The following is a 12,850-nucleotide window of genomic DNA, read 5'->3' as shown; positions in this document are numbered from 1 at the left end:
GCTTATTAAGTTTTAAGTGTATTAAACTTGATTTTAGTTTCTATATAAATATATAATGTAACTGTTGCCTTATCCTAGGGTAGAAGTAAACTCAAAAGTATTGGTCATTTGTCTTCTTCTGCAGCAACATACATTTTATCTTTAGAGCAGTAGCTCATGGGACATTTGAGAGCATATTGGCATTGGGCGATAAAATGCACAGAATTTAACCCGCCATTTAGTCATATGAGAATTGCCCGACCAGTGAATGTATACACAGTTGCAGCCAATTCCCATTGAAATTAATGGGCATTTGGTCAAGGAAACTGTCACTGTTGGAAAGATACACCCAAATTATAGTCACTGCTTAAATGGATGAAGTGTGACCCCAAAAATAATATTTTGACCAGTAGAAGAAAATATAAAGCAATTTTTTATATACATTCATTAAAAATTTTAAGTGATTTTAAATGTACAGTAGAAACCTGATTTTAAGGTTTCCAGGGGACAGCGCAATTTCGGCCAAACATAAAATTGGGGTTCTATTGTATTTGAAAATTCCATCCAAATTTGTACTTGACATGTCAATGTATAGTATAATTTTACTGGAGGGGATTGGCTGTTCTTGACAACAATAATCTGTCATATTTCAATTTCAAAGTGTCCTTTCTAAATCTGGACCAAGGTACTAGATGAGGGATAAGCAATATACAGTGCTGATGCTGCACACCAAGAACACAATACACCAAGCGGTCACACTGTCCATTAGTAGAGCAGCACATCAATCCAGGGTGTTACATAAACATAAAATATCATTGAGTTTCATGTTTGACATTAAGGGCCGAAACCTGGGTCAGCTTCCTCTAAAGTTACACCACCGGTAGAATTCGATTTCACGTTTTTTTTTTTCATGTTTTTAAGCAATTAATTAAGTTTCCGGTATACTCACATGGAGTATATTCAAATGTTTTCGAATTCAAAGAAAACCAAGATTTTGAAAAATCAGCCTCCCTGTCAGATAATTACAGTAATTGAGGACTGAGCTGTCCTAAAAACCAAAAACTTACAAATGTAATACACTGATTGTGTCAAGTTTTATTTTTTTCCCTTTGATTACTATTAGAGTGTTTAATTTCTTAAAGGAGAAGGAAAGGTACCGAAGTTATTTGTCAATAGATTAGCCACAACACTATTTATTCTGTAGAATGCTTTACCATACCTAAGTAAACTGCTCTAGAAGCTCTCTCTGTTTGTTTAGGATAGCGGCTGCCATATTCACTTGGTGTGGCATCACATCACATCCCTGCTCAGTCATAGCTCTCGGCTCAGATTACAGCAGGGAGGAGAGAGGAGCAAACTGAGCATGCTCAAGCCCTAGCCTTGGAGGTTTAAGTTGGAAACAGGAAGTCTGATACAGAAACCCATGTGTACACAATAGAAGGAAAGAAATGCTGTGTTTCTTTTGACAGAAGACTCAGAGCAGCATTACTTTGAGGGTTTACTGGTGTATTTATATATACCTTTCTAATAAAGCTTACTTGGTTTTAGCCTTTCCATCTCCTTTAAGGCACAGAAAAATACCATTTAAATACAAAATGTTTTAAAATGTTGGCAATTGTGCTGACAATATTGACATCTAGACCACCTTTTTTAGCCTGTTTGGCTATGCCACATTATTTTTATGCCTGTGTTTTGGACCACACAGGAACATATCTAGCATTTAGTTTAATTGTGCTTTTCATCCAGCTAAAATAAAGCAGTTTTGTCTATTTCAACTAGCTAAAATTAGCCTTAAATAAAAGACTATTATTAATGCTCTGAATGGAAACATGAGACAAATATGAATTTCCATGTACTACACAGAAAACATGGGAGCATGCTAAACACTGGCAGAAAAGTCAGTAATACACTGCCAATCGTCAGAAGACTTAAAAAAATGTTTTAAGTGATTACTGGTGCAAAAAACATGTGAAAAAGATACATGATTTGTACCACTTTTCTCTACTTCACTGTGCCACTGACTGCTGTCCGTTTCAAGACAAATTGTTCACCCCAGCTGGCTGGACAGTCTGCATCACTTCCTGCTCCCAATTTAAGAAAACATTTATATTTCACCTTAAAGTAGAACTAAACCCTAAAAATGAATAGGTCTAAAAATGCCATATTTTATATTCTTAATTTATTGCACCAGCCTAAAGTTTTAGCTTTTCAATAGCAGAAAATGATCTGGGACTTCAAACTTGTCACAGGGGGTCACCATCTTGGAAAGTGTCTGTGACATTCACATGATCAGTGGGCTCTGAGCAGCTGTTGAAAAGCTAAACTTATGGGTCGTCGCTGCTTTTCAAGCAGAAAATTAAGGTTGGCCTGTAATATAAGCTGATGCTACAAGGCTTATAAATTCTCATGCTAGTTGCACTGGTTTCTGCGCTGCCATGTAGTAATTATCTGTATTAATTACTAATCAGCCTTATATTGTGACCTTTATATTCTATGTGTACTGTATATTGTGAGTGGGTCCCTAAGGTCAATATGTGACGGCAGCATAGAGCATGTGCAGTGAATTGGCAGAAAAGAAGGTGGGGAGCTATTGGGGCATCTTTGGAGACACAGATCTTTACTGCTAAAGGGCTGTGGGTGGTTTGGTTTGGTACAGAAGTTCAAAATATAAAGTACAACATTTCTGGCCTAATTCTTTAGTTAAGCTTTAGTTCTCCTTTTAAGAACATTTTTATAAAATCTGATAATATATAGAAAGTGCCATGTAGCGATGCCATGCTTTATTTACACTTTGAAGATATGCGCTATAGCAAATAAAGCTCTTTCCCTTATGTTAAAGACTAAATAAAATGCAAATACTAATATCTGAACCAAATTTATGGCGAATATAGGACAGCGAGCATGGGACCAGTCTAACCAGAAAGATGGACAGTCTTGGCAGCAACCATTCCATCCCAAGCACTTCGGTCAGTACGGGTAGCCAGAGCAGCAGTGTGAACAGCATACAAGAGGTAATGGAAGATGGAAGTCCTGACCTAATCATGAGTTTCAGCTGTAGTTTTGATTCTACCTCTTCTCTCGTACACAAAAAAGTGAGTATGGGGGATTAAAAAGTTGAGGTTGTTTTTTTTAATTACTTGCATTAAACTGGAAAGCTGTTTGTTGGGTATATGCCATGCTGAGAATGAATGTTACTTAGAAAACTGGCCTTGTCTGCAGCTCAATCCTGAAACGCAGCAAACTCACACACACAAATAAGTCAACCAAATTTGAAATCTACTGTATCAGTATATTATTATAGATTGACAGACATAAAACTGGCATACCTGGAGAAAGATGGCCAGCCAAATCTGTTCTCACTTAAAGCTACACACCCTGCCTCTGTGTGTGGTATCTATATTAGCTGCTCCCAGCAAACACTCTGTAACGTACGTATATGTATTTTCTATACACATTATCTAATAATTTGGACAGATCAGATTGCATCGAAACAGGCCCTGTCTCACACACAAAAGATTTATCTAAAAGATAATGATTCTGTATGTAAGTAGGCATAGTCTACATGCCTTCTAAATTCTAGGTACCCAACACCTCTTGTGTGTCGTACCACATTTGATAATGTCATAGTTGAATTTGGATCAGCCAAGGAAATTTTGCCCACAGGGTCAGTGAGGGTGTCCTTAACCTGCTGCTCGGATCTGTTTCTGGTTCACAGCTCCCAGTTACATTTAGTACCTGGCCACCATTGTGCTATAGGGGCTTAGGTGGCCATACACTATAAGGTCGCCAAACAAGTGGATCTTAACCTGATATGCCCACTAACAGCTGGGCGATATCGGATGAATCCGAACGTTCGGCCCTGGGGGCGAACGATAGGATTACAATACTACGAATGTGCTCCGACAGGGTCGCAGGACCACATCGGTTAGTTGATGCGGTCCTGCGACCCGTCAGAGCCCATTCGTAGTATTGTAATCCAATCGTTTGGCCCCAAATAACCGATGTGGTCCTGGATCATACAAAAAAATTTGACCGATCGATATCTGCCCAATTTTTGGCCCGTCGGGTCTAAAGTACCGATATCGTCATCTTTAATCTGCCGTGTATGGCCACCTTTAGTTTGCACACTGAGTTTATTCGTTAATATCTTAACTTAATTGGCTTGAAGCAATCCCCAATTGGAGGAGCAATTTAGTATGCCAAGTAAATGTGTGTACATATGCTGAAAGTCCTTCCTTCTGTATGGCATATGTGACTGCTGAAAATTATATTTTAGTGATTATACTGTCTCTTTAAAAAAAAAAAAAAAAAAAAACCCAGTGAGCCCTCCTTAGCGAGGCTGGAAAGTGCTAGAACAGAGCAGGGTCTGGAGTAGCGATCGCCCAACAGCTGCTGCTGGAACCGAGGCGCAGCATCCTCCGCTCTGGGCACCAAGGAGGGCCGCTAGTGTGCCACACAGCCTGCAGCCACCCAAAAACACTGCCAGGAGGGCGGAGTCTCTAGAACCAAACCCCAAAAATACAGCATCAAAAACAGAGACAAAAGGAGGGGTTTAGGGGTGGGGGAGAGAGAGCCGCCCGGCTCTGCAAAGAGACAAGCGCTCTAGTGAATGAGCCAAAGGGCTTGTTGCCTGCTCGCTCGGAAGAAGAGAAAAAAAATAGTCCCTGTGAGACACGCAGTGCTTGGCAGTAACTGGATGCCTGGCTGCCGTGTGTAGGGAGAGCTGCAGACGGCCTGATTTGTGTGCAACAGCAGCAGCAGCAATTGGGTTATTTAGCGTGTGAGTGTGTGTGTACGTGTGGGATATAAATAAATATATCTCCATAGATTCCCTCCCCATCCCTCCTCCTCCTCCTCCTCTGGCTGGATGGGATTGTGAGGCTAGGGAAGCTGCTGCCACCGCCGTGGATCCAACAGCAGCAGTAGCAGCAGCGCACAGGCATCTTTGTAAAAGCATCAGCTGACCCAGCCGCCGAGCTCCAGCTGCAATGTGCTGCTACTGCTGCCGCCTCTCCTGCTCCCCGGCGCCCGGTGGGAACTGCTGCTGCTGCAGGGACTGAACCCCGGGCGGACTCACCAATAAATCATTGAATAGAAAGAGCAACCCAGAGGAGGAAGACGGAGAGAAGAAGGGGAGCGAGACAGCGGGGAAGAGAGCGGGGGTGCAACGGGGTGGGGGGCGGGAGGGCAGAGGGGCATCACGTTAAACTATGCATCTCATACAGCCGAGCTGCCGTCGCGGAACGAGGGCTGAGAGAGACACAGTAGCAGTACTAGTCGGGGCCACACGCCGCCACTTCTTTCTCCTGCTTTTCACCCCTTCCTGCAGGATCATGCATTCATAAGGGATGAGGCGGACCACAGGGATCCCAGGCCTGAACTGCGGCCTACCCAGTCAGTGCAAAGTCAGGCACTTCATTACCGGACCCGCGAGCGATTCGCTACAATCAAATCAGCATCTTTGGTAAGCAAACAACGTCTTTCCCATCAGCCATCCAACACCCCCCCCCTCCTCTGCCCGCTTTCTGCTCTACCTTCTCCTCACCTCATCCTGGCACCCTCAACCCCATCACCCCTCCCTCCAGAAAAAGAGATTTGCATCTCCTGCTTCCCCTCCCCCGTCCCCTATCTGTCGTTCATGTTTTAATGTTTGTTGGCATAGCAACCGGGGCTTGCAAAGGAGGAATTCTAGCCCTGTGCATAGAATACAAAAATCCCCTGATATTGTATTTTTTTTTATGCGTGCCAATGTCCGTGTGTGTAATGTGACATATAGAGGTATTCTGGCAATGGCTGATTTGTGATCCTACTGCAATATTAAATGCAAGCTGGGTAGGGACATGTCTCAGGGAAGATGGATCTCTTTGTGTGTGTGATTTTTCTCCAAGTCACCTGTGTGTGTATCTGTGCCCTCCTTTAAACCTTTCTATCTTTGAGCATCCTTCTTTTGGCTTGTGACTCCTCATTGCCCGAGCATCTGGACAAATATGGGGTGGTGTATGGTGTAATATAGTGTGCTACAGAAAAGACATACATGGCTATGCTGTGATGACACTAGATAATGGCTTTATCCCTCCTACTATGAAAATCCCTTTTGCTGGTGATGTTTAAGGCCAGTCATTTTCATTCTCAATAAAAAAAAAAAAAACTTTTTTTTTTTAAATAAAACGATCATTGGTAGAATTTTTCAAGGATCCACACATTTTTTCCCTCCAAGCTATCTGGGTGTCCTTGCAGAGAAGGGGCATGTCACACCCCTTCCCCAGCATATTCCTTCTCTCTCTCCATCTAATTAATTTAGAAAACCAGCATATATGATTATTTCTTTGTGGGTAGACAGGCTATATATTATATATATTTCTTATAATATTACAGCTCTGTTAGTACTATAAAGGGCCAGTACAGATGCAACCTGAGTCCCCAGAAATGAGGTGTCACAAGCATATGGACCCAGTGCTCATATCACAGAATGGAAGGTGCCATAGTACCTTGTCTATTAAACCCCTTTTGTATTGCAAAAAAGGCTTTTATTTGTTCACGAGCGTGCAGCGCCTCTTAATGTTTTGAGATACCATTTTACAGTTATAATAACCATGGTCAATACTGAAGAGTGGAGACATTTTTAATATAGTGGTAGTGTAAGGCTGTTGTAGATATATAAATACCCAAAAGTTTGTGTGGGTAACCTCCATGTCAGTCTTCCAGGCATCTTATTTGATGTGACCAAGAGTAGTATATTGTATGATCCTAGCAAACATGCCTGCATGGATGTATCTTATTACTATTTTGAAGGAGGCATTTTTTGCAGAATTCTGTTTTAATTATAATATAACATCTTATTAACTGAAATAGGATTTAGTTAGCTGTTAAGCATTTCTTAAAAGGATTCTTGGCACTGTCTCTTTTTTTTTTCCAAGTTCACATGTATGATTGTTTGTATGTTTTGCCGGTCCCCATTTAATGATCCCCATGGCATTTTTGGATTTTTTTTGTCCTTGATTATGGAATCTTCATCTATGCTGTTGGGTTAGTGCTTATGTCCACTTGTAAATGATTTAAAATGACAGTAGGTAATATGTTGTCTGTGTAGACCAGTTTATCGACTGCATGTTGACATCCTTCATGTTTGGTCAGGGCTTTTGCTGCTCTTCCATAGAAGATTGTTCACATATGGCACAAATACTGCAGTGAATGCTTTACAAGCTCTGCCATTTTAAGTATAGAACTGTTAGTATTATTTTTTTAGTATTTGACTATTACTGTAAGTTTGGGGTGTTGGATGCAAGTATGCATCCAGTATTTAAATAGGTATGTTCCCATGGATAGATCGCAATTAAATGCAAACAACATATACAAGACATTTAGTACCTATTTGTCCGCTCCTGCACGGAAGTACAGTACAATAGGAAGTACAGTCTACCAATCCTTTGCACTTCCCCACCACCACCACATTGTCAGCCATGAGAGCATCACTCCGCTTCAAGTTTTTCTTTGGCTCATTGAATAACCCAAGGAAAACCAAAGGCCTTTTGGTTTCCCAAGTGCTTTAATCTTACATGGCCCTTTGGTCTATTGCACACAGTAATTACTTAATATCCTGACGTAACCCAGTGGCTGCGGAATTCTGGGCGTATCGTCATACTGTCCCAATTAGTACTTTGTAAAAGACTATGGATACATCCTTGGGGCTAAGAAGAAGGAGTTCTTTACTTTACTCGCCCCCCCCCAAGCATTTTACACCCTTGGGTTTCATTCACACATGGCTTATTTTGTAGTGACTGAACTGCTGCCCGTATTACTTCTTTAGTTTGAGCTTTCAAAACATCTCTCTTGTGCTCAGAGTTGTAACTGTTGACATTTGTTCTTTGTCAATCATCACAGTAGATTTTGATATGGTGGGTGGTAAGGTTTTTACATTTCTATTAATAGTGTTATCTCAAGAGATACTACAATTCAATAAGTTTAATATTTCGTATTAAGCTGAAATATAAAATTTCTTGGCAAAATAGAACTCCTTGGCCCATGTAGTCTGGCAGTACACGTTTTGGTTTAGCGCCTTCATGTTGCTTTAAATATATGCCGACTGTTTGATTTCCCTAGTTTCCTCCACATCTGCTGAAAGGCTAGGCTATATATCACATGTCCTGTAGAAAATTCAAATTTTAAATGATCACCTTGTAACTTTATATTGCGTACCCTTGTTCTAGTAATTTGCCCCAAAATGCTCCCTGAAATCTTTTTGAACTAATGTTCACATAGAAATACATTTATAATATAATGATTGTAATATTTTACTCCCATAGTTCTTTGCCATATATAAGCACATAAACAGATTAAAAACTACACAGCTTATTTACCAACATAGGTGCTTATATGCACAAGTACAATTGCCAATAGCAACCAATCAGGTCTTTGCTTTATTTTCCACCTTATTGTTCTAAAGTAAATGCTGATTGGTTGGTATTGGCAACTGCACTTATGCAATTGGGTACCTATGTTTATAAATCCGCATCTGTATCTGTGATGTACAAACACGTTTAATAAAAAAGATGAACTGTGATGTCCCCTTTGTGAAACAAATAGGTAAGCCGCAAATAAATGTAGCCAAACCATATTATTATTATTGGTCTGAAAAGTTTCCGGACTCAGATCCTCCTGTATCAGTGGGGACAATCCCTCCATTAAATTCAATAGGAGGCAACATTGACGGTTTTGGTAGTTTCTTCAACAGCTAATATTTGGACTAAATCTCTGGCATAACGCACATTAGACTAATTTCAGATAGTTGCTCTACTGCTGGTGTTTTGCTTTGTGCCAAAATTTTCTAAATTGACCCCAGCTGCTTCTGTACTAACAGCAGAAAAATGCCTGAAAGCGTTAGTACTGACACTTATTAAATAGTTTACATTTTGGAGGCACATAGGCCAAAATACCAGAAATCTACACTTGTACCATTAGCCACAATGTTAGATAACATAAGAATAAGTGTAATAAGCATTGTGAGCCCCTTTAAAAATATTTTTACAGAAAACTAAATAAAAACCCCATAAACATTCATAATATTCTTAGCTATTGATGCCAAAAAGGCACACAAGTCATCAAGCTTTTTAGTGCATCCTAGTTTAATTTTATGTTTTAAATTTTCAGTTGTTGTGAATGGTGTTAGGTTTGGAATATGCTTATTTTTTTAGATGGCACTTATTGATAAGTTCCATGTGCTTTCCTGTTATGTAACACTTTCAGATAAGTGTTCAAGCTTCTACCAGTGTATTTTCCTTTAACATCAGTGATGCCCTTTAAACTCACCTGTATCCCCCACTACTTTGCCTGTTGTTGCTGCCTCTGCATTAATTTGCAATCACATGTTGATTTATCAAGTTTAAATGGTATTGCTCTTTGTGTAAGCATGTTCCACTCACCCGTTCTTTGTGCCAGTTGGTGGATATGTTAGTAACATCCACCCTAGTTAGATTTGTGATTTGTGATGCTTACATTATCATTTTGGACTGTTATGGATTTGCCCACCTTGTCTGTGTTTTGGTGGATGTTTGTTTTTTAAACCCATCAAATGAAAATATATAGTTAAGCAAGAAATACAACCAGGATGGTTATAATGGACAATACTTTGTTTACAATGCTTTGTAAAGCCTCACCCCTAGAAAAAGGCAAAAAAAAGCCCAGGTGCTGCCACAAAAAGTAACATCAGCATAAAGAACACTGAGCACTCATGGGAACTGTTTCAGTTGCTTTGGTTTGGGGAACCGTTTGTGAAGGACCGAAACCTAGACATACACCATTAAAGCTTTGCACATTGAAGTCCCATGAATTAGATCAGGGGTCCCCAACCTTTTTAACCCATGAGCCACATTCAAATGTAAAAAGAGTTGGGGAGCAACACAAGCATGAAAAAGTCCATTGGGGTGCCAAATAAGGGCTGTGATTGGCCCCTATGTGGACTGGCAGCCTACAAGAGGCTCTCCCTGGCACTATACTTAGGTTTTGTGCAATTTAAATTAGATTTCAGGCTTGACATTCAAAAATAAACACCTGCTTTGAGGCCAGTGGGAGCAACATCCAAGGGGTTGGAGAGCAACATGCTGCTCACGAGCTACTGGTTTGGATCACTGACTTAGATGATCCAGGACTTCAAACATGTCACTGGGGGTCACCATCTTGGAAAGTGTCTAAGCAGCTGTTGAGAAACTAAGCTTAGGGGTCGTCACTAATTATCCAGCAGAAAATGAGTTTGGTCTGTAATATAAGCTGATGCTACAGGGCTGATTATTAAATTGTGATGCTAATTGCACTGGTTTCTGTGCTGCCATGTAGTAATTATCTGTATTAATTACTAATCAGCCTTATATTGTGACCTTTATATTCTATGTGTACTGTATATTGTGAGTGGGTCCCTAAGCTTAGTAAGGGACAGCAACACAGAGCATGTGCAGTGACTCAGCAGAAAAGAAGATGGAGAGCTATTAGGGCATCTTTGGAGACACAGATCTTTACTCCTTAAGGTTGTTTGGTTGCCTTGGGCTGGTACAGAAGCCAACAACATAATGTACAACATTTCTAGCTACTTCTTTAGTTTAACTTTCCTTGTCCTTTAAAAAAATCCTTAGGCTGGTGCCTCTGAAAAGGAATGCTAGCCTGAGGTGAAAAGTAGCATGGGGTTGCCTAACATTTTGGTAGCCCCCCCCCCCCCCAGTGAATTAGCCTTTCCTTGTCCTTTAACTCCCCTACACTAGATGCAGCCATATCCCTTTCCTTTCCGGCTTCCAGTCGGTAGAGTACTGATTGATCCCACAATCAGATCATCCAGAAAGCGAACTCATGTATGGGAACACCTCTCATATCAGGAGCAGGAACCTAAACTGTGGTCTGTGTGAAGAAGAGTCCCTATGGTTCTGCACATCTGATACAGGTGCATAATCCAGGTACTACGCTTCACACAATCTTAAAATGGACCTAGACGCAAAGATCCGATCGTACGAATCATTGTACGATTGGACTTCCCCATCTCCTGACCTGCCACTAACCATTCCGATCAAATAAAGTAGAAAAGAACAGCCGATGTTCTGCCCCTGACAGCAGTCTTTTAACCTGACCGGTCGACCAAATGATAGATCTCCGCCAGATGAAAAAATGTCACGACTCACCACACACGTTCCGAAAATCGTACAAATCCTATGATCAGATCTTTGCGTCTATGGCCATCTTTACTTCCAGCTTCTGTTGAGCACTTCTAGTTGGGGATTCACCAATTTGTAGTTCAGCAGCAATGAGAGTGCCCCAGGCTGGACATTCCTGGCTGTTGCCTTAACCATCTACTGCTAAGAGAAAGCTGGGTACTAAGAATTTGACTGCAGTTATGCCTTCTTTCTGGCTGATACCAGTTTATGTGCTTGCTCCCTGCCTTTACTGCTAGCAGTTCCAGCTTACCATAATAGCCAGGTATTGTCAACCTGCATCACTCACTTTATTGTCGAATGCTATTTCCAGCATCCCCAAGGGCCTCATGGCATAACCATATATTTGTTCTCTAAAAATATAGAGATAAGTGAGTGGATAATTCACTATGCTTCAGTTGTGCCTGGGACTGGTCCAGTTACTTTTGTTGAATCATGAATTCATTTTTCTGTCTGAGACTGTGTGGAAGTTTACTTGAAGTGATTTTGCTACTTTTTTCCCACTTCAAATATAAAGTCTCTGTATTTTGGATTAAGAATCTTGCATGGATATTGAAATGGTTAAAAACTAATCTGGTGTCTTGCTTGATAAACGTTTATAATTGTATTGAGCTCTCTCTCTCTTTTAATTTTTTTATGTTACTGGTCCTTTAGGGCTATTCCACACGGGGAGATAGCGACGCGTTTGCGGTCGCGGCGACAAAGCGCCGCGACAGTCGCCGCGACCGGCGCAGGCGACAGTTTTGTATGGGCGCCTATGTAAAAACGCCTGTGCTAACCACACGAGGCGATGCGCTTTTCAACAGTCGCCTGAAAATGCCTCGCCAGGCTTTTTCAGGCGACTGTTGAAAAGCGCATCGCCTCGTGTGGTTAGCACAGGCGTTTTTACATAGGCGCCCATACAAAACTGTCGCTATCTCCCCGTGTGGACTAGCCCTTAGGCATTTTGTTGTGACTTGTTTTGGCTTACAGATAAGCAGTCGGTTATGCAGGGGGTTTATCTGTGCACTGGTAATCTAATTAAGTACCTCACTAGGACCAGAACATTGTAAATATGTAGTAGTTTTAGGGTAAGGGTGCACGCTGCTATTTTGGGAGATTAGTCACCCAGCGACAAACCGTTTTTTCGGGCGACTAATCTCCCCTAACTGCCTTCCCGCTGTATAGAATCTAAATCCTCACAAGGAAACTTCAGGTGATTTCGGAAAGCTGAAGCGATCCGACTTCCATCCAGCCGGTGATTTAAATTCTAGCTGGCGGATGGCAGTTCAGAGAGATTAGTCGGCTGAAGAAGAAGTGATATATCGCTGGGCGACTAATCTCCCGAAATAGCATTGTGTGCCCTGGCCCTTAGGGTGGTGGCAGACATGGAGATTAGTCCTCACAATGCAACTTCGGAAATCCTAAGCGATTCGTATGCCATCCCAACTTGCCAGCGGGAAGGCATATTGTGGAGATTAGTCACCCTCAGTAGAGAAGATTTTTCACAGGTCGAATAATCTCTCCGTCTGCCAACACCCTTAGCTTCTTCTTCTTAGATCAAACAAATAACAAGGAGGTCTACTGCCCCTTTAAAACCAAAACATTTGACTACTGTAGACTGTTAAGCATACTTTGCAGATACAAGCATTGTTTCAACCCCCAATACATATAAATACAAGTTTGCAATTGAAATATTGTTA

General features: G+C 41.2%; 1 protein-coding gene across 1 annotated transcript in view; it reads left to right on the top strand.

The window, feature by feature from the left end:
• Nucleotides 1-12,850, top strand: part of taok3.L (TAO kinase 3 L homeolog) — a gene marked incomplete in the record, with an annotated part of 127,043 nt that overhangs the window by 52,395 nt on the left and 61,798 nt on the right. The window contains 2 exon segments of the mRNA NM_001093474.1: nucleotides 2,871-3,071; nucleotides 5,309-5,443. Of these exon segments, the coding sequence (NP_001086943.1) occupies nucleotides 2,871-3,071; nucleotides 5,309-5,443 (336 nt within the window).

This window comes from Xenopus laevis, chromosome 1L (genome assembly GCF_017654675.1).
Source record: "Xenopus laevis strain J_2021 chromosome 1L, Xenopus_laevis_v10.1, whole genome shotgun sequence".
NCBI classification, from domain to species: domain Eukaryota; kingdom Metazoa; phylum Chordata; class Amphibia; order Anura; family Pipidae; genus Xenopus; species Xenopus laevis.
This window is presented reverse-complemented; position numbering and strand designations above follow the sequence as displayed.